Source organism: Pseudonaja textilis, chromosome 4 (genome assembly GCF_049901715.1).
Source record: "Pseudonaja textilis isolate UNSWEBS1 chromosome 4, rPseTex1.2, whole genome shotgun sequence".
Taxonomy (NCBI): Eukaryota; Metazoa; Chordata; class Lepidosauria; order Squamata; family Elapidae; genus Pseudonaja; species Pseudonaja textilis.
Window position 1 is genome coordinate 58,336,325 of NC_141993.1, and position 21,646 is coordinate 58,357,970.

Sequence of the window (21,646 nt, forward strand, 5' to 3'; positions counted from 1 at the left end):
AGCAACCCCCCCAAAGCAATTAATGCAGGCTGTGCAGGAACACAAGGCTACACTGCCCACATGGCCTGTGGCAACCCTCTCCGCCCATTCACTCCTTACCTGGCAAACTTGCCTGCTAAGTTACTATTTTTCCTTCTCCCCCCCCCCAACCATCAGCTGTTCTGCTGTGCTGGGAGATTTAGATTAGCTAGAAAGAAGGAATCGTTGGATTTCTTGCTTTCTAGCTTATCTTTAGATCTTCGGCTCTGCTTTTAAGCAGAGCTGATCCTTCCTTAGGAATGAAGGTTCTATTATTCGGTGCAGACTCAGATAGCCAATGGTAGAAACACAGATCTCTAAGTGAATCTGTGATTCTGTGAACAACTCAATCTGCCTGCCTGTTTTGCCTGATACTGAGTAAAAGTTGCTCTTTTTTTAATTAAAAAACTCAGTATTTACACACATGGTGTGTGGTGAGTTAATTTTATGAGTTTACTTGCAGGTAAATTTTATGTGACAGATTCAGGTAGCTGATGACAGATAGATAGATCCCTGAGTCTGTGATTCTGTGAGAACTCAGTCTGCCTGCCTGCTTTGCCTGATTTTAGATAAAAGTTGCTCTGTTCTCTATAAAAATTCAATATTTACATAAATATTTATAATATTTACATACAAGCCATGCCCAGCCAGTCACATGACCACCAAGCCACACCCATAAATTAGGCCACACCCAATAACCGGTTGTTAAGAAATTTGAATCCCACCCCTGACTCTGTGTGTTTGTGTATGAGAGAGAGAGGGAGAAAGAGAGGTTAGATCACATCTCTCTTTCCCTCTCCCTCTCTCTCTCTCTCTCACACACACACACACACCAACGTCAGCAAGCCACCATCAATCAAAATTCATATTAGTGGTCCCCAGGATTTAAAATTATGAGTTTGGCGGTCCCTGAGGTCCAAAAGTTTGGCGACCCCTGTTCTACTCCAACCCCTTGCCCAAATCAGTAGTCCCTATACCATCCTGGACAAATGGTTCTCCAATCTTTTCTTGAAAATCTCCTGTGATGGAGCACTCACAACTCTGGGAGGAAAGCTGTTCCACTGATTAATTGTTCTCACTGTCAGGAAATTCCTCCTTGTTTCCAGACTGGACCTCTCTGACATGTTCCAGTTCTTACTGCTTTTGAAACACAGGGGACCTTCAGACACAAGTCACTTATGATACAGAGAGGGAAGGTGGTTTTCTTCTCAAAAAACTCTAATTGCCTTTAACCCTTTTCATCCTGCCCTAAGGGCAGAGTTCATAGTTTGTTATATAAAAGGCACATATAGCTAATAAGATAGGTAATGAGAGAGAAACCACATGCCCACAATGGCAGCTTATCCAGCAGTTTTTATTTTCCCTTTAATAGAATAGCCAAATGGAATTAATGGGCATATTCAGGTTCTGGGAAAAAGATTCATTCATCCTGCTGCTGGGGTTTTTCTTTTCTTTTTTGTTTATGTATCCCTCAACTTGTCCATGGGCCTCAATGAGTACCCAACTATGCAAATTACTTGTCACCTCTGGAATGTTCTAGGGCACTTTCAGTTCGTGTTGACAGTGTGTTTCATAATCGTATACAACTATATGTATGAAGAAATCCTTTTATACCTAAAAAGATACCCGTGGCTTTTTTTCTGTTATAGTCATGAACTAGTTTAGTTTTCAAAAAACCTTACAATAGATACAAATAATAATTTATAAATCCAGTAGGAATTCAATTTCTCCCCACATTCTATCCATGGAGATTACAAAAAACAATAACAATTTACTCTGGTAATTATCTTTGATGAGATTCAAATCTTAAATTACCATTAATACATATCTTCCTACCTCAAAATCAATGAGTTGTAGATCAGCTACTAGGGTACTAAGAAGACCGCTGTTGTATAGTTCTTGAGCAAGCTGAGCTACAGCTTCTGTCTGAGGTTCCTTTTCATTTGTGCCATATAAGATTTCTTTCATGGCAACTAGGTTTTTTGAAACTTCTTCGGTAGCCTGCACAAGAAAAAAAGCCTAGTTATTTTTAAAGCTGAAAATCTTTTGCCTACTAATTTTACTATTTTTTCATTTGTTTTGAACTTTTTCTTTACAATAAGATACAAAGAAAAAAGCAAGCAACTTAACAAGAAACCAACAAAAGAGGAAGTCTGTAACAAATTCATCAAATTGTGGAGGGGCTTCTAATTCTGCATTTAAAAAGATGATTTGCTAACATTACATGATATCATAAAATCAATGTCAAAGAACCTAAGTCATTAAATAATAGTATTATTTAATGATAAGACTGTCGTTCCAAAAACAACCAAGTTACTTACCTCTTGAATCAAATCCTTACTACTTTTCCAATTTTTCAAAAATAATTCACTCAGCAATACCCAAAACTCAGTATGACCTTATATCATTGCAAAAATAATCAGATTCCAAAGTTATTTATCACAACAGTAGCATCATTGTATGTATCACTGTTTTTAATCATTGTAAAACATCTCCGAGATGTCTATATTTTCAATCATCAGAACTGAAGAAGCTTCTTAGATGAGAAGCTAAACATTTTCAAGGAAAAATAAAACAAGGAATTCCAGTTGCCTTTTTAAAAAACACCCCTGATCTTCCAAATCTTAACCTGAACAATTCAAGAATTGAGATATCTCATTTAGGCCACCTTATTTTTCCAAAAATCCATAAAATACTTCCAAATTACACCTCCTTTTATTACGAAGTTTCTTATTTAAGAGCCTGTAAAAGACTTCTCTGGACAAGTAGAATATCCCTGTTGGCTTGTTGGGTTTTGGGCTGTTGTAGTCTGTAAAAAGACAGGGGCCTAAGCTATTTTATACACTTAAATACACTTAGTTTTTGATACATTATCATATATATGACATCAAATGGTCACCTTGGAAAGGCCTGCATATTCCCAGCTGTTATGCTGGGTATACCCAGTCACAGAACTCAATACTCCAGAAAAGAAAGAGAAGGGGAAAAATATGAGTATTTAGAAATGAACAAGGTAATTACTGAAAGCCAGTATGGGTTTGTTAAAAACAAATGCCAGACGAACCTTATCAGCTTCTTTAACAAAGTGACTAAATTAGTGAACTAGGAAAATGCTTGTGCTGTCCCACTCATACACATGTAACAGTGGTTTGTTGGGTTAATTAACATTTCCCAGCAATTCCCTTCCCCCCAACTCCACAACTGTCCCAATTAGGTCCAGTCAAAAGCTAGTCTACAGAGCAATGGCCAGTAAGACCACAAGGCATTTGAATGTTTCCCAATCAAGATAAACCCATCAGGCTACCCAAATCCAAAATACAAGAGGGTTCACAAGGCAAGAAAAGTCCAGAGTTCACAAGGTGCGATCCAAGTCAAGGCACAGTATCAATCCAAAGCAAGGCAGGAACACAACTAGAAAATGGAACGCATTGTTCCCAGCATCGCCTCCATCTTCTGTTGTGCTTCTGGTATAGCCCATCAAGAAAGGCAAGGCTGCCTCCTTGCAAGTAATCAGGCTGACTTTCGCTTTTCTCTGCCCTATATGTTCTCAGATCAAGTGCAAAAGGACTCTTCTTCCTTTTCGCTGACTGTCCTCAGCGGCTTGCTTTCCCCTCCTAAAGTCTGAGGGCCGTCCTGCTGAAATTGTGCTTCAGCTAAATCTCTTTCAGATGACTGCTTGGAGCCACTGACCAACCCATCTCCAGACATGCCCTGAACTGGTTCATCCTCCTCCAAGCTGACATCTGGAGAGGTATCTGGGGAAGTGTCTGGAGGAGTCATCACAATGCTGTGGATATAATATCCTTGGATTTCAGTAAGGCCTTTGATAAAGTAGACCACAGCCTACTTCTTGGCAGATAGAACAGTGTAGAATAGACAATCCTCAATGGAACTATATCTATGTGGAAAGAAGCATAAAGTGGGGTACCTCAAAGTTCTGTTTTGGACCCGGTGCTCTTCAACATTTTCATAAATAATGTAGATGAGGGGATATAATTAATCAAATTTGCAGGTGACACCAAGCTGTGAGGAATTGCCAACACTTTGGAAGATAGACACAAGATTCAAAAGGACTTTGACAGATTTATCATTGGGTCCTATTCACGAAGATGAAGTTCAGTGGTGAGAAAATAATGTCCTTCACTTAGGCAGGAAAAAAACCCAAATTCATAGGTATAGAATAGGAGGGACTTGCCTCAATGGTAGTAATTGTGAGAGTGATCTAGATGAAACACCTATTATGTATGAGCCAGCAGTGTGCTGCAATTGCCAATGCAGTTCTAGACTGCATCAACAGAAGAATAGCATTGAGGTCACAGGAAGTGATAGCACTGTTCTATACTGCATTAGTGAGGCCACATTTGGAATACTATGTCCAGTATTGGTCACCATGACACAAAAAAAGATACTGAGGCCCTAAAAAGAGTGCAAAAGAGAGCAAGAAAGATAATGTGGTCTGGAATCTAAATTATACAATGAATGGTTATGAAAATTAGATACAGAATGTTTAGGCTAGTGAACAAAAGGCTCAGTGGAACATGATAGCAACCTTCCAATACTTAAAGGGCTGTCGCAGGGAAGAGGACAGTGATTTTCCATAGCACTGAGGGTAGCACAAGAAGCAATGGATGGAAACTCATCAGAGGGAGATTTAACCTGGAAATAAGAAGGAATTTCCTGATATTGAGAATAATTAATCAATGGAATAGCTTGCCTCCCAGAGTTATGGGTACTCCATCACTAGAGGTTATCTAGAGATTTTATCCAGTTAGTACAAGAGCACTTGCCTTGGACAGGGGATTGAACTAGAAGATTTCTAAGGTGTCTCCCAACCCTATAATTCTATGAAAGGGAAAGGAAACCAGATAGACTGGTAGGACCGATGGGCATTATTTTAGGGACGTTAGGGTGGTTTAGTAATGAGACATTTAATGTCTGGAGGATGTAAAAAAATCAGTTATCATCTAAACATAATCTCCTGGAAGGATTAAAAAAATGTCAGACAGAAAGAGGAGACAGACTGTTAATTAAGCTCATACAGTTGACTATTTATAGCATCAAGAGCAATTATACACACCACAAGCACACTGCCCATTTAAAAATAAATGCTGAGGTTAACCAAAAAGATAGAATTAGATCAACATATATTCAAAAGCAGACGAAAAATCACCCTAATATGCCAGCCACGCTTGTATGCAACTATTTAGGATTCTGCTCCCAAAATCCCAAGAAAAGGCTTCTCCTTCGAAGGATATAATTGAAACCAAAAACAAAAAAGGCCTTGTCTTTTGCTTATTATGTTCAAGTTGGGATACCAGCTTGTCTCTAAGCTAGACTCAAACTATAGTTTGTTCTTAGCTTCTGTTCAAACAATTTGGAGGAAAACTGCCTAAGAAATTACACTGCATAAAAATTGTACACATGCATCCTTTGTATACCATTTTTTAACTGTGAATTACCATAAGAAAATCCAGGGAGTGCAATATTGTTATATAACTACATTCTGAATTATAAATTTGAAAAAGTAAAATGACCTCTGCTCATTTCCCCTGCTGCATATATACAGGAAAAATATGCTTAATCATTTAAATTGTTTTCCCAGTGCAACAAGTTTTGCATGCAATCCGTACTTCATAAAGTATGGTAAATTTAAATTTCAGTGAAGTTTATTAGCTTTAATACTGTTTCAATCATGTGAATTTTGGCAGTATACATATAAAGCACAGATAATAAAATGCATATAAAATTAAAAACAATTCAACAACTATTTAAAGAATAGCATATAATTATATATTTTTAATTCTGAAAACTATTATTTTATTATAATTCTATCTTCACTAGATAGAAAAACGTGTGTGTGTAATGTTAGCTATCTCCTAAAATAATTCCTTTAAAAATCCATTTGTCTTTATGTGCTTAAGTGGTCATACCAGAATACTTTTCATAATAAGGAAAATGGGAAAATAGATTTTCTCTGCTTTCCAAAATTGAAGCAGGAAATGGAGGGAAATTCTGTCCTCAGATTGTGAAGCTCTTAAACTAAGAAATAGAATTCTTAGTTAAGGAGAAGCCAAAAAGATTACTTTCTTCTTTTAATCAACCATTCCTCCTGAAAAGTGAAAGAGGATACGGGTAGTCCTTGACTTATGACCACAAATGGGACCAAATTTCAGTTGTAAACTGTTGTGGTCATAAGTCAAGGGACTCACATGACTGGATCCAATTTACAGATTTTTGGCAGTTATTATATAAATCATGCAATCATAAATCTGAATCATTATGTAAATCCATTCTCCCAAAGGTTATTTGATCGTAAGTAGGGAAGAAAGGTTAGGAGTGCTTTATGGGCTGTTGTAACTTTGAATGATTATTAAATGACTGTTCATAAACTGAGGACTACTTTTATTATAGAAACATATTTTAAGTGAGAACCACATGTGAAAGATTCTAGGCCTAAGTCAAAAGTACTGCAATTTAAATATTGCATTATGGCAACGAAATCTCCCTTCATTACTACTACTTCTAGGCCAGGGGTCTGCAACCTTACACACTCAAAAAGCTACTTGGGCTTGTTTCCCACAGAAAACACAGGGAGCCATAAAACCTGGATAAGCATGGCCAACTCAACATCACTCATTCCCACCCAGTCACATGACCCCCAGCTACGCCTACCCCGGTTTTGTTGCTCCCCGTGTTTTCTTTCTGTCTCTCTCTCTCTCTTCCCCCCCTTCCCTCTGTCTAATCTTTCTCTCTTTCATCTCTCTTTTTCTCTATCTCTCTCCCTTCTTCTCATCCTTCTCTTTTTCTCATCTCTCTCTTTTTCTATCTCTCTCTCTCTCTCTCTCTCTCTCTGTCTTTCTCTCACTTGCTCTCTCCCTCCCTTCCTCCCTCCCATTCCCCACCTCCACTTCCCAACCCACATACCCAGAGAATAACTGTAAGGAAATTTCGACCACGTTCTATCTCTGGAAAAATACAAAAATTCACCTTCCATTGCAAAAGGAGTGATTGTCAGACTGCACTTCAGAGAAGCAACATACATCCCAAGCAGCAGTACACTCACACGCATATGCATCCTGCAACTCGGTGCAAAGTAGCTGGAATATATAATCCCTGGACACCCCCCAAAAGACGCTTGGCAGGCAAAGTATGGGGATGAAACTCCCTCCCCCCCATCGCCAAGGCAGCATCTGCTGAATCCTTGCAAAACTGGGCAAGGCGGAGAGAGGAGAGCAGACAGAGCCAAATTGAGCTGCATCTGTCTCCCTCTCTCTGTTTCTCTCTTGCTGCCTGAATGATGAGAAACGGCAGGCAGCTACTTCCAGCTTTGTTGTTGCTGGACATGTGACCTCCTCTCCGCCCAGAGTGGGGGAGGGAAAGGGAGAAATGAGATGAGAGGGAGATAGAGAGAAAAAGAGAAAGAGAGATGAGAGGGCCAGGTTTGCATTGTGTTGTAATGAGCTCCAGGAGGGGATCCAGGATTCCCCGCACTATGAAGCGCACTTTCGCTGTGCTGCGCAAAAGAGGAGTTGGGTCTCCCCCCCCCCGCCCCATGATAAAGGAAAGCCAGCTGGGCTTCTTCCCTGCTACCATTGCCCCTTTCCCCCCACTCAATCCTACTTCCGGGCAGAGGAGCGTGCACTGGAAACACGTGTTTGCGACTATGTAGAGTGCATCTTCTGACCATCATCCACAACTCTCCACACTCCTCCAGGCCTGGCGGCCATCTCCCACTGGTCTGTTGTGCTCGGTGGGGGAGAGGAGCACTTCCCCATGCTGCCCTTCTTTCTCTTGGGCCTGCTGACAAGGGAGGAAGGCCAGGCTTGGGGGATGGCCCCCACTCCACAAGATCTTCCTCTGCCATTCTCTCCCAGCCCTCTTTGCTGGCGGCAACGGTAAATGTATCACAACGAAAGCAAAATGCTGTTGCCACTCCAAGGCAAGCGCAGGGGCGCTTTGCTCCTGCACTAAGGCTCTGGCCATGCCACTGCCATGACAGGGCATTGGCTCTTTCATCCTTCTGCTGCGACCGGGTTACAGGGAGCCACAGCTGAGGACTCAAAGAGCAGCATGCGGTTCAGGCGCCACAGGTTGCCAATCTCCGTTCTAGGTATTTAGTCCAGGGAAATGTTTTATGAACATAAAGTTACCATTTCAACTGAGAAGTATATTAGTCAGACAAGGATTCTGATAGATTAATAAACTATTGATAATTAGTAACAGTGGGGTATAAACTAAAAAAAAATCAGGTGACAGTGAAATCACAGACAGGAAAGTAAGGAAAGTTTTTGTTGAAAATGTTTTTAGATGTTCTTTTATCTGAGAACAGAGAAAAGTTTCCAAGAGAAAATATAAATGCCTAATAACAAATTAGTAAGGGTTGGAAAAACTTCAACAGCAGTACATTTCCCATGTAATGTCCAGAAAAGCTGCTACAAAGGCTATAATCATTATTTGCCAAAAATAAAACAACAAATACTTGGGAAAATTTGTACTGTTAAACATTCCTTCCAAGGTAGGTCCATAAAAAGAAAATGTAAGGTTTACCTTTTCTACCTTCTTGTCAGAAATATCTTGTTTTTCTAGAACTGCCATGCTTTCTTTCAAATTCTTCACTATGTCTGCAGGAGACTTGTGTGATTTGCCAAAGGGAAATGGCATGCTTGCAAACTACAAGTGTCTTTTCTTCTAAAAGTCTTCTTTTGCCTGAAAATTAAGAAGGGAGAGAGTTAATAGTAAAGAAAGCATATAATACCTGGATACAAAAAAGTGGTCATCATAACGTTTGTTAGAATTGAGCCTGATATTTTCAGCTTCAAATTAAAGTAGAACACTGAAGTAAATGCACAGAGTATATCAGTATAACTTTAATTCTATAGAAATTAGCATTCTCTATAAAAATTAGAATTTATCCTTCCAAATTAATTAATTTTCAAATTAATATTTTACAGGAACTAAACTGTTTCTGACTTTTATGTAATATTTTGGGCAATAAACTTCCCCAAAACCACTTGCAGACCAAACTACAGACCAGGAGCATCTTAAATATGCAAAATATTATCTGCATAGAACAGGGTTCCCTAAACCCCAGGCTGTGGACGAGCACCAGTCTGTGGCCCATCAGGAACTGGGGCAACACAAGCAAGCAAAGCCCAATCTATGCATGCACAGGATACAGGCAGCGAGCAAAACTACGTCTTCCTGGCCCACAGAAAAACCACCCTCCATGGAACCAGTCCCTGACACCCAAAAGGTTGGGGGCAGCTGGTATAGAACACTTCTACACAATTTTTGCAGTTTGCTTTTTCAATTTTATAAAATATGCGGGTGGTAACTCCTGTCCAAAATGTATCTGTTTTAGAAACTAAGCAGGATCAGGCTTCGTTAGTAGATGAGCAAGACAATTCCAGAGAATATCATGTCTGGAGGCATGTTTGGTAAGTCAAAAAAGACATCCTGAAAGAAGGTAATGGAAAGTCACTTCCATATTGTTGCTGAAAAGATACATTACCTGTAAGGTTATCGGCATAGGAATCAAGTTTAACCTGAATTTATTTAATTAGTATTTCAGCATCCAAGTAGGTGAAAGGGCTATTTAATAATTAATCCCTTAAGTTCCTTTATGACTGGGCTTTCAGAGGAATCTGTTGGATAAAAAGGAACAAAACAGCCTTTTCTTCAAAAAAGCTAAGGGGCTGTTTACAAAAAACACTTGGTGAAGCTAAGGTTACATAGCTGCCCCATGAAATGTAGTCAGGAAGAATAACGTAACAAATCTCAACCAACATGGTTTAGGCTGGCTGGGAACATTTGGAGGTGAAATTCAATTTCTAGAGGAATTCAGTTTGGTGGGCTACTTGTATTCAAATTCCATGGAGCAATTTAAATGATATAATAATATAGAGTAGAAGAAATAATTATTAGAATCAAATGTAAACAATAAAATGTTAACAAAATATCATTTAAAATGAAGGCTAAATGAATGGGAAATTCACAGAGGTATTAGAAAATTTAGATTTAGAAAAGCATTCTTGAACATTAGATTGAGTTCATAGCATTAGATTATTGGGTACATAGCAAAATGAATATTAAAATATTCTAATTAAATAGAATAATTTTTAATACTGGAAAAATACCTGTTCCAGGTCATCTGTTACTATTTCTCAAATACTATGTGAGACATGCCAATACCACGCATAATGATATGTATTGGCAAATGTTTTTCATTATTAAGCAACTAGTTTTAGATTCTTTGTTTTTATGAATGACAGAATAAAAAGAAAACCTACTTAGCAAACAGCTGTAATTTTTTTGTTAACAGATGAGAAGTGCCAAATCAAAAACATGCACATAATATTCAAGAAGCTCCTTAATCTATTTTATGGAAAAAAGGAAACAGATAATAACAATTAGGAGCTATGTGATATTTATGAATACAGGAAAGTTAAATAACACCTGTACTTAGTAGCAGTAGCAGCAGTAGCTGTGCTGGGGCTGAAGTACAGGCCTGGGATCTTCAGTTTCAACTGCCTGCTACTACATCTCAGCTTCACTCCCAGTGGCACCTCTGCCAAGGAACGCTATCTCAAGCCCCATGACACAGCCAGGTACACCAGCATCACAGAACAAGGGTCCCATCGCCTCCACTATCCTGCATTCCAAGCTCCCGCTATATCCAGCTGACCAGAACTGCCTTCTGCTGCTGAGGCCAGCCTAGTCCTATCCCAAGGCAGCTGTTGGCTGCATCAGGCCTTCTTCCCAAATCTGACTGTACCATTCTCAATTCAAATAGTACACCCCACTTTTGCAGTGCTTCTTAAGACTTCAGCAGCTTTCCAAAGCAACGGCAACCAGCTAAGGGCTGTTGCCCAGGGGTTCTGCTGAAAAGGAAAGCAAAAAAGGGCAAAGGGCAAAGATGAGGGTGGAGCTTGGGGAAGCTAGGTGGAAAGGAGAAATTGAAGCACCCTGAGTCATAAGACATAAGTGCAGATGCGCACTCAAATGTTGATTGTGGGACCACGGCAACAAGCTGCAACTTCAAGAACTTGGCATAAGAAACATTCATTCAGTACTGCTGTAATTTTTGAACAGTTGCTGAACAAATAGAATTAACTCAAGGACTACTTGTATCAGATAGCCACAATTAATTAAAAAGTTTCTAAAAATAAACATATACAAGAGTCTAAATTTTAATCATATTCAAACTGTGGATGGCTATTTTGGCTAATACTCAGATCTTAAAGAATGCTAACTGGGATTTTAAAATAAATGGTACACCAATTCCCTACTTCTTTGTCATATGTAGAACAATTTTGAAAAGTAAGAGTTAAGATAAATTTGTTTCCTGTCCATTTCCAGTTCTCCAACTGTAAAATTTAAAGCAAGTGCTGCCTGCAGGCTATAATGTTTTGAATATGATTTCATCCAGGAGGCAAATCAGGAGTGACCAATCATTCTGAAAGCTAAAAAGCACAAAACTCAATGAACTAGTCATACATACTAAGTAGGCATTTAATCGCTTTACATCCTCTTACTCCAAGAGATAGCTAGTATCAAACTTCAGGTAGCTTTTCTTGGTGACATAAAACCTTTAAAGCCTACTTATTTTCAGAAAGGTAGTTCCGCTGTGTGCTATCATATAAAGTTGATAGGGCAAGAAGAATTAACTTTGCAGTTTTAACACATTTCATAATCATAAACACATTTAACAGATGAAAACTACTTAAATGCCAACAAAAGGTTTATTCTAACAAAAGCAACATAATTTTACAGACACCTACCCAAATTCCCACTTTCCCTGAAGTCGTGATTCTAGAATTTCTGCAGCTGAACTTTGTTCAGAAAGGGAATACACATATAGGACTGCATGATCAACTAGTTTCTTTTAATCAAAGATTACAAATTAAAGTGTACTTTTCCTAAAGAATGACTGCATTTGGCTTTGTATGATGGTTGGGTCTCATATGATCACCATTCGTTACCTTCCCAGCTAGCTTCCAATAAGGAAAGTCAATCAGGGAAGCTGGATCAACTTAACAACCACATGATTCACTTAACAACTACAGTGTCACTTAACAACCATGGCAAAAAAGTTGTAAAATAGGGTATAACTCACTTAACCCACCACATTGCTTAGCAACAGAAATTCTCAACCCAATTGTGGTTGTAAGTCAAGGACTACCTGTACAACCTGGACTCGAAGTTATGGCCACTGTAGTGCCCTGTGATCATGTGATGAAAATTCAGGCACTTAACCAGTCCTTATAAATAACCACAGGGCCACTGCAACTGCCCCCACCCATCTATCTTTCCCACTCAACTTGCTCCAGAGTCCTTTGGGCCTAGCTAAGGAGCCACAGATCTTTGGCTTGCCTCCTGCCCAGGTGAATTGGGAGATTTAATACATTCTGTCAAAGCCCAAAGTCATCATTTAAAGAGCTTGATCATACCCCCTTTTAAAATTGATTTTTAAACACAACGCAATTGATAAGACATGCCTAAAATGAATTTATAATCAATATAACACTGAATTGAATAAGCTTGGTTATATTCTAAAATCATGAAGGACATGACTTTCAATCTAAGAATTCAGGGCTAATTATTTCTGTTAGAAAAATTTCAAATTAGCATGCTTCCGAGACACGTGGCATCATTAAACTATAAAGACACCTAAGGTGAAATGTTCTGAAATTGATGGACAGAAATGTACACATTATACCACTCAATAGCTAAAAGCAGCTATTAGTCTAGATTTAAATGTTAACTGGCAGGTGGCAATGCTGACACAATGATAGTATTCATGGTGATCACATGACAATACTGGCAAAGATACAGTTCCTTGCATTGTTTTTCATTCAGTAATACATATTAACCCAAAACAAGAAACTTTGATCCCGAAACAAACACACTGAGATATCAGTATAATGCACAATAAAGAAGAATAGAAGCTTGTTCATGTATTCTCTACCTAATTGCTAATATAAGAATACCGATAATGTTGAACAAGAAAAAAGTTTTTAGCCCTTATAAAAAGACATAAGGCATAAGTTCTAAGTCACTTTATTCAATAATTGCCATCATCAAATGCTACCACACCAACCTCTTTGGTTTGTTATGTATAATACACATACTGATAGAATAAAAGAAGCAGTTTGTAGAACCAGAAATATAAGGGTCCATTTAAAACATCAAATTCAACTAACTGGACACTATAACCCATTTCCAGATTACACAATGGATCTGTTCCATGAATCCTTGCATAAATTGTTTTTCATGTACCCTTGATCATACACTGTGTGTATATGTATAAAAATGATGGCTATTATTATTGTACCCCTTGTGCAATACCAGAATTAATAAGGACTTCCAAGAGGGGTGTGGTTTTATGCCTTCAAATCAAACTTGACTCCTGGAGATTGCCTGGACAAATCCTTGCAATTTTCTTGGCAAGATTTTGGAAGTGGCTTGCTACTGCCTCCTTTCTAGGACTGAGAAAGTGTGTCTGGCTCAAGGTCATCCAGCTGGCTTTGTGTCTAAGGCAGGCTTAACATTCACAATCTTCCAGTTTCTAGCTTGGTGCCTACACCAAATAAAGACTTGTACATGGTTTAAAATTATAATTAATACACTATCATTACATAGATTAATGGCAATGCACTCAAAGTCCATTTTGTATTTGTTATCCTTTGCATGGGGTACCGTATGTAAATACCAACCATTAAAGTATTTCTATTAAATATTTCCACAAGCATGCTGACATTTTTTCATTACATTCATTAATCAAACAACAATTTTAATTATCATGTTACTCTGCTTTGAAGGATAATACCTAGAGGTACCCAAAAGTTATTAATATGATTCTGGGAAGCTTTAGTTCAATGACAATTCAATAGAATTATTCCTTCAACTTGAATCAACAATGTAATTAAATATATGAAATTGTATCAAGTGCTTTCAAATCAATTCAACAAAGTAAAATAATTTTCTGCCTAATCAATGTGCCTGTCAAGTCTCTTTCACAATTTCAAATCTTGAGTAACATGGAAAAAACCTAGCAATTACCCTACCACAAAATAAGCACAACTTTATTATGTTATACTCCCCATCCTCATTTTAACTCATTTTAAAAATAAAAGAACTGCAGGATTTTATAACACAGGTCTAAGTGACATTAAAAGAAAATATATTATTTTTTTATATTGCCTGAATTAATATAAGTTAACTTTGAGTGATTTATTCACACATAATTGAATGAAGTCTCATTGGTAATATAACTTTTGCTAATGAAAATTTTATGCACATATTGCAAGCTGATTGAAGAGGTTCTTTAAAATATGAGGTGATCTTTAGTCAACTTTTTTATAACCTAACAATTTAATGACATTTGTACATAAAAATCCACCATACCTGAAAACCCTTGTCAAAACTTGTAGCAAAAATACAAATACAGGTAGTCTTCAATTTGCAAGCATTTCTTTAGCAAAGTTACAATAGCACTGAAAGAAATGACTTACAAGAGGTCCTTGCACATATATGATTACTGCAGCATCACTACAATCATGTGGTTACAGTATCCTGGCCTAATGTGATCATCATTTACAATCTTCCGAGCTGGCTTCCAATAAGCACAGTCAGTGGGGAAAAGCAGTTTTGCTTAAGAGCATGCGATTCATTTTAACAGCTGCACTTAACATGGTAACAAAAATCATGTATGCCTCATTTAACAACTGCCTTGCTTAGTAATGGAAATTCTGGTCTCAATTAGTGTCATAAGTCAAGGACCTGTATTTACAAATTGTACTGCTTCACAGCTGGGAAAATTTAATTTCCGCTAGCAATATAAAATATTTCCTGGACATTTCAGTCCTGAAATGAATGGTAAAGAAAAGGAATGTTCCTCATGTTTAGTACCAGAAAGACTGTGGGGGAAAAAATACAAAATGTAAAGTTTGCAGGATTTGGGTTTGGCTAATCTAAAGAAAAGAAGAATTAGCGGTATTCCAGTATTTGAGGGCTGCCACAAAGAAGAGGGGGTCAAATTATTCTACCAAGCACCAGAAGGCAAGACAAGAAACAATGGATGCAAACTAATCAAAGAGAGAAGCAACCTGAAATTAAGGAGAAACTTCCTAACAGTGATGTGTGTTTGCCTTCAGAAATTGTGGGCGCTCCATTATTGGGGTTTTTTTTCAAAGAGACTAGACAGTCACTTATCTGCTAGAGCAGGGGACTGGGCCCTTCCAGCTTATTCTATTTCATTCCATTCCATTCTCTATAACTGTACTTTATTCCAATGCTCACAGTGCAGTATGAAAAGACTACTCTATAATTATGGACATTATACAATTATTTGATTCATATTTAGCATGGAGGAGGTGAAGAAAAATATAAGGCAACAGTTCTGTACTAAATGCAGATGGAATGTATATACTATTTTAGCACACAAAAAGGCTACTTGAGTTTTTCATGACAGAGAGGATGCTGTAAATTCCACACTATTTCAATATTTTGTTATTTTAAAATGTATGTGCCCAAATTAGATAGATTGCTTCAAAAACACCCATTGTAACTGATCTACAAAGCACATCAGTTTAGCTTTCCCAGACACTGTGGAGCTAGAAATGTAAGTTGCAAAAAGCATTAGTTTCAAAAGAAAATTATGCATGACAAAACTTCATTTGCAATCATGAAATCTAATGATTCAAAATGTTTTGGTTGCCTATGGCAAACAATTGCCCCTACCTAACAGCTGCATCATACTAATACAATATCACAACTATTGGCACCATAAATGGAACTGCTGCTGTGCAAAGTACAAAACTGCGACCATGCTACATTGACAAATCTATCTCTGGATAACCTGACTGTACTAACAAACCAAACTGGGTAACATTTCAAATAGTCTCCTATGAGAAATATGTTGTGGGGAAAGGGGAACAGAAAATCTGGACAATTGAGCCTTCGGCCTATATGAGTAAACATTTTCAACACTTTTCAAATTTTCAAACACTTTCAAATAAATATTAAAATAATGCACTGTTACTGAAATAGCTTTGTATTCCCAATGCATGTGGAGCAAAAATGCAGCTTTTGAAATTGATTGTGGTATAATGGCCATTATAATTAATGTAATGTATGGATAATTATATCCTTTAGAAATTCTGAAGCAATTTTGTAAGATGTAAATATCCTTATTTTGCCACTTAAGGAATGGTTCTAATCAATAATCTATAAATGATGTCTAATGCTTTATAATAGCAATTATATAAGCTATGTTCAAATGCTTAACTATTGATGGCCAATCTAAAGAGCCATAAGTATACAGGCTAAAGACATTTAGAGAGGAACACAAAGGCTTACATGTAACTGCCCAATTTACAGTGTAGACAAAAATGAAAAGAAGTTATGTATCTCATAATTGCTACATTTAGAATATAAGATTGCCAGTATTAAAACTTAGGTACAGGAGTTATTTTTATTCAAAGATCTGATAATCTACTGAATAAAGCATCTGTGAGAATAGTCATGACTTTCAAACCAATCTTTTAACTCACTGGTTTATAAGTCATCAACTCAGTGTCAACCTGGGGTGGGATGCTACTGGCTCGGCCCGGTTGTATAGAACCGGTAGCTCCAAAGAGCAGCTGACACTGAACTGGTTCTCTCTGAAGATCTTCTTTTCTTCGGTTGGGCCCACCCACCCACCTTGGCTCTAAACTGTCCTTTATTCTTACCTTAGTTGCTTTGCGCAGCACAGCTGAGTGTCACACGTCAGCAGGAGATGTGATGGCTTGCAGGATAAGTTGTTTTGCAAGTACTATGCACATGCGTGCAACTCACCGAACCAGTTGTTATGCTGGTAGGATCCCACCCCTGGTGTCAACTCTTAGCAATGATATAATCTTCATTAGGATCTGTTCCAATGGTGTACCTATCATCATAATAACTTAGTCTACCACCTTGTTGTTTGTCATTCTCCTTTTCTTTTTCATTATACTTTTTCCAGCATTCCCTTCTCCAGAGAGCTAGGGCTTCCACAATCAGTCAAAGTAAAGCAATTTGTGCCTTGAGTAAGACCTCTGTGATTGCTCTGCTTGATAATCCATTGGTTTGTTTCCTTGGCTGTCCATGACAGTTTCAGGAGATTTCACAAGACTAAAAATTCAAAAGAGCTAATATTCTTTCTATCGTGCTTCTTCTAGATATTGCTAAGCAGTGCAGTCACATGATGTTTTACCTGATAACATCACTTAGCCACCAAAATTCTGGTCCCAATAAGGGTTATTAAGTGAGGACTATCTGTAAAGTGTTTTTTTTTATCTTTTTATACATAATATATGTAAGTATGCATTAGAAATGCTTTTCTTGGGATTGGAAAACTGTCCAGAACTTTCATATGATCTCATAAAAAATTTGGTTGAAGGTGAACATGTATGCCCATCCCACACACCCCTTGTTCCCTTCCCTACTACCTACCATTAAAAATAACCCTAACCTCAACAATTTTCTTTATTTTGGAATGATTTAGGAATCTGTAAATCAGATTGGGATTGTTTGCAAGGATAACTAATAATGCAAATATAAATTATATATTATAAATGTAATATAAAAACTACCCTATCAGCACTATGCTGTGTTACAAATTAAGTTTTGTCAACAAATAAAATGTAGCAGCATAAGTTCCATCTTTTCTGTAACATTAGAAAAAAGTTGTGTAGAAGATAAAGTCACAAATTTACACTACTGTGATTCAGTCCAGCCCCATGAAGCAGCCCTAATATGACTGGAATTTTGTTTCTTACAAGCACAACCAGGAAGGAGGTGCCAGAATTCAGTAACTCACCAGGTGTTGTTTAAATTTCAACAAGAATTTATTTGCAGGACTGAGTGAAAAGGCTTCTAGATATCTCACCTGTAATTGGAACTCTTCCCTGCCAAATAATTAAATTTGATTATTAAACTGTCAACTTGATCCTAAAAATCTATACTGATTCAGTTGTTATATACTGCCTTTAAATCACAATATTGCCTGATTTTACACTACCTAAATTGCTACGAAAAGTAACTATGACTAAATTCATCAAAGTGTCATGGAGCTAATATTTATTCTGTAAATATTTCCTGAAATAAAGATGCTTTATTTTGAAAGCAAGTTGTAAATCTTAGTATATTTATCTTGATGTGCTTTTAACTGCTGGATTTCCCCTTAGAATAGAAATTGTAAAAGTAGATTATTTCTGGCTGGTCTTCAATTATTAATCTAAAAACAGGTGTCCATTTAATGAAAAGACCAGCACACATACTATTAACACTTGTTAATACATATTAACATATGTTTTATTCGTGAAATATGATGTAGAAATTGATCCTGGAATATATACCTACAACACTGTTGTAGTTTCTAAACCAACCAGTCAAACTTACTATCATCTTAAACAAATAGCAAAGAAGCATTACAGTTTCATTTTAAAATAAAATCAGAGATATACAGGCTACATAAGAATACATAAGAATACACAAATCAATGTAAATTGCAAAATGAAAAGGGAAACCAGTACTCTTTACTTTTTTAAACTTCCTACACTTCTGGCAAAATGTCAAACAAAATTCTGCTACTTGCCATATGATTTAGGAATCTTGATTTGCAAGTAAACAGCATTCAATCATCATGAATACCTAGAATTTTTCTATTAAGGAAGCAATCATGGGTTTTTAAAATCAGTCAATTATGTGAGAAAGACACTTTACATTCACTGTTAGAACTTCAATTGTGGAAAATTTAATTTGTCTTCAAGCTACTGCAAATAATTATTACCATATTCTGATAATGTGCACATGAAGGCTGATTAAATATTTAAAAAATCTAATTCTAATATGATTTAGTAAGATGACTTCCAATTTAAAGAAATGTCTTCAAATTGTTCTCAAAGGAACAAACTATAATAGAAATATACCTTAGGAGCTATATGTTTTAATTAGTGGTGTGATTTTCACTGAACTTTAATTTTTTAGATATTAGTCTGCTCATGAATTCATGACATTACTTAAAATGAAAGTATTTCTAAAGAATTATAGAACAAGACAGATGCTAAGTAGCACTTATTAAAATAAAATTATAGCAAGAATACAATTTTAAAAATGAATATTAAAAAGTGTCAATCATATCAGAATCAGAAGCATTCTTCCCCTCCTGAACAAACATTTTATCTTAGGAATCTAGACATTTCAGGGAGGTAGAGCATTCTTGACATAACTTTGCAGAACCAGTCATTGGCCTGTAACTAACAGTAATACATGATATAATCTCTTAAGAGTCTTTTACCACTGAAACAGTCAGTGCATGCATTTACAGTAAGCTGTTATGTGATTTCCAAAATGCATGTAATTGCAATGAATATTTACAAGGCTAGTGGAAACAATGGCTGGTATCTAAAAAGCTATACCAGGAAGGGTTTCTCAAATGTCCATTCTAAGTGCATCTTTCAAGCCCCGTGAAAAGCTGCCCCAAATGTCACCAGACAGGCATAGAAAGAGAGAGAGAAATACTAATAGAGAAAATAAATGCAAGCTTAATTTAAGAAACTCTATGATTGTTAAACTTATCAAATATTTAAAACTGTTACCAAAGTATCTGATTTGTGTTATTAAGTAACAATAGTGCTTTGTAGGATTCTGGGAAGAGAATCTTACCAAAGCTAACTTTCTTTTAATATTTCTTTGAATCTATTTACAAGGACATTTCATCAGAAAACAATTCAAAATGGTCAGATACTTTTCTTTATACTTTATGACTATTCTGATTATTTTTAGAAGCAAAAAGAAAACAGCTTTACACTTTTAAACTTCTATTTTACATCCAGTAATCAGCATGGAAAGTTTTATTATCACTTTTCCACTGAAAAAGAGGAACTCATTTGATCAAGACTTACTCAGATATCACCCCCTTCTCTCTCAAGAAGAGAGAAATTCATTTCTCAGCTTTTAGAATCAGCTTGTCTATAGTCCATGTTTGTAACTTCTATATGATTTGAAATACCTTCATTAAACTTTATTTAAAGAAGCAATTTCACTAAGCAACACATTTTGTGAAGAACCTGATCTACAATTTCCAGACAAAAATCTACAGTGCCTTCTGTTATTCTTCATACATTACCAGGAACTGAAAAAATAAATGTCAGCTCTATGAAAACCAATACAGAAGCATGCATTTTATAAACATTAGGAAGCCAAAATTATCTAGCTTTAAAGTGTGATGAATACCCATACCAGTAGGTCAAACCAATTCACTCAAAAGAACATACCACCGAGAGTAACTTAGTAAAGTAAATCACTCCTAACATCAGTAGTAACTAGTACTACGCTTAAATATTTAAACATAATCCCAGGCCTAGAACATTTATCAAAGGAACCTAGCAATTAAGATGTGCTGCTTTTATCGATGTAGATATGTTTACCTACACCGGATCTCTCTGTGCTCAAAGGTTTTGCAAGAGAAAAGCAAATAACTTTTCATTTCTGCAGCACCACGAAACTGGACGAACAAACCTAACGAGAATCTCTTTGCCTCTCAGTTTTAAAGGCCGCATTTTTTCCCCCCAAAACCCTAACATTTCCGGATTGAATAAGGTCTCTCCTTTCCTAAGCACGGAGAGGCGAGGCTCATGGGCAAAGAAAGTTTTCCTGGATCTGGTTTACATAGCTAAGGATGCTCGGCTGTCCCAGCACTAAAGGGCAAGGAGAGGTCCGGGGTCGCCCAGGACCGCTTCTCTCTTTTGGACCCCCACTTAACAGTGAATCCGGCACGGATTCCCACCTCGCAGTTCCCCGATGACGATCACGAAGATGGCTTAGAAACCCCAACTGCTGTGGGGAACGCCGGGAACAAGAAACCTGCGTCTCTTCCCTCCGCCCAAGGGGGTTAAGAGGCCATCCGCAGAGCACACCCCGCCGCCCAAGACGCGCTTCCCTCGCCTAACCCCATGACCAGGCGGCTGGGAAGGCAGAGTCCTTGCCCCGCCTGGTCAGCCTAGGCCTCGGAAAGCGAAGAGGGGCGAAGGATGCTCTCGTAAGACAGGCTCCGCTCCGTTCCGCGCTGGGCTTGGTCAGCTGCGGCCCGCAAGGCCCGAGCGGACCCGACGCTTACCTACCTTCTTCCTGCGGCGAAGAGCGGCCTCGGCCTGCTGTCCCTGAAAGGTCGGCTCGCTTTCAGACCAGGCCTCAGCCGACTAAGTTGTCGGCCTCGCTGGCCCCTCCCTCGCCCCGCGGTCCTGGCTGTGCAGCGACCCGACCCCCTTCGCTCTCGCTCTTTCTGTGCTCTTCCTTTCGCCTTCTCTTCCCTTCCCAGCCCGGCGGCGGATACTAACGACTGACGAGCAGTGGCGGGAAGGGAAAGGAAGCTCGAGCCCTCGTCGGAACGCGAGCTCGCTGCTTCCCTCTGCGGCGCGGAGGGATCAGAGCGGCCACGGTGCAGGCCGGCCGCTTTTCACGGCCGGCTAGGCGGCATTCTTGAGAATTAATTCAATGGCAAGCCGGAAGGGAAAGGCGCTGGACCTGGGCAAAGTCCGCCATGGCCTTCGGTAGTGCCAGTCACAATCTGAACTGTAATTCAAATATTTCTCAATTTTATCGA

General features: G+C 38.0%; 1 protein-coding gene across 3 annotated transcripts in view; it reads right to left on the reverse strand.

The window, feature by feature from the left end:
* Positions 1 to 21,359, reverse strand: part of CAB39 (calcium binding protein 39) — a 33,409-nt gene extending 12,050 nt beyond the window's left edge. Inside the window, exons 1-3 of one of the 3 annotated variants that reach the window (XM_026701478.2) lie at positions 21,165 to 21,359; positions 8,566 to 8,724; positions 1,855 to 2,019 (exon numbers count right to left, since the gene is read on the reverse strand). In XM_026701478.2, the coding sequence (XP_026557263.1) occupies positions 1,855 to 2,019; positions 8,566 to 8,679 (279 nt within the window). In that variant the 5' untranslated portion in view covers positions 8,680 to 8,724; positions 21,165 to 21,359. Of the gene's footprint in view, positions 1 to 1,854; positions 2,020 to 8,565; positions 8,725 to 20,830 lie in introns of all 3 variants that reach the window. The other 2 variants (XM_087933162.1, XM_026701479.2) reach the window with 2 other exon arrangements.
* Between the last annotated feature and the right edge of the window lie 287 nt (positions 21,360 to 21,646).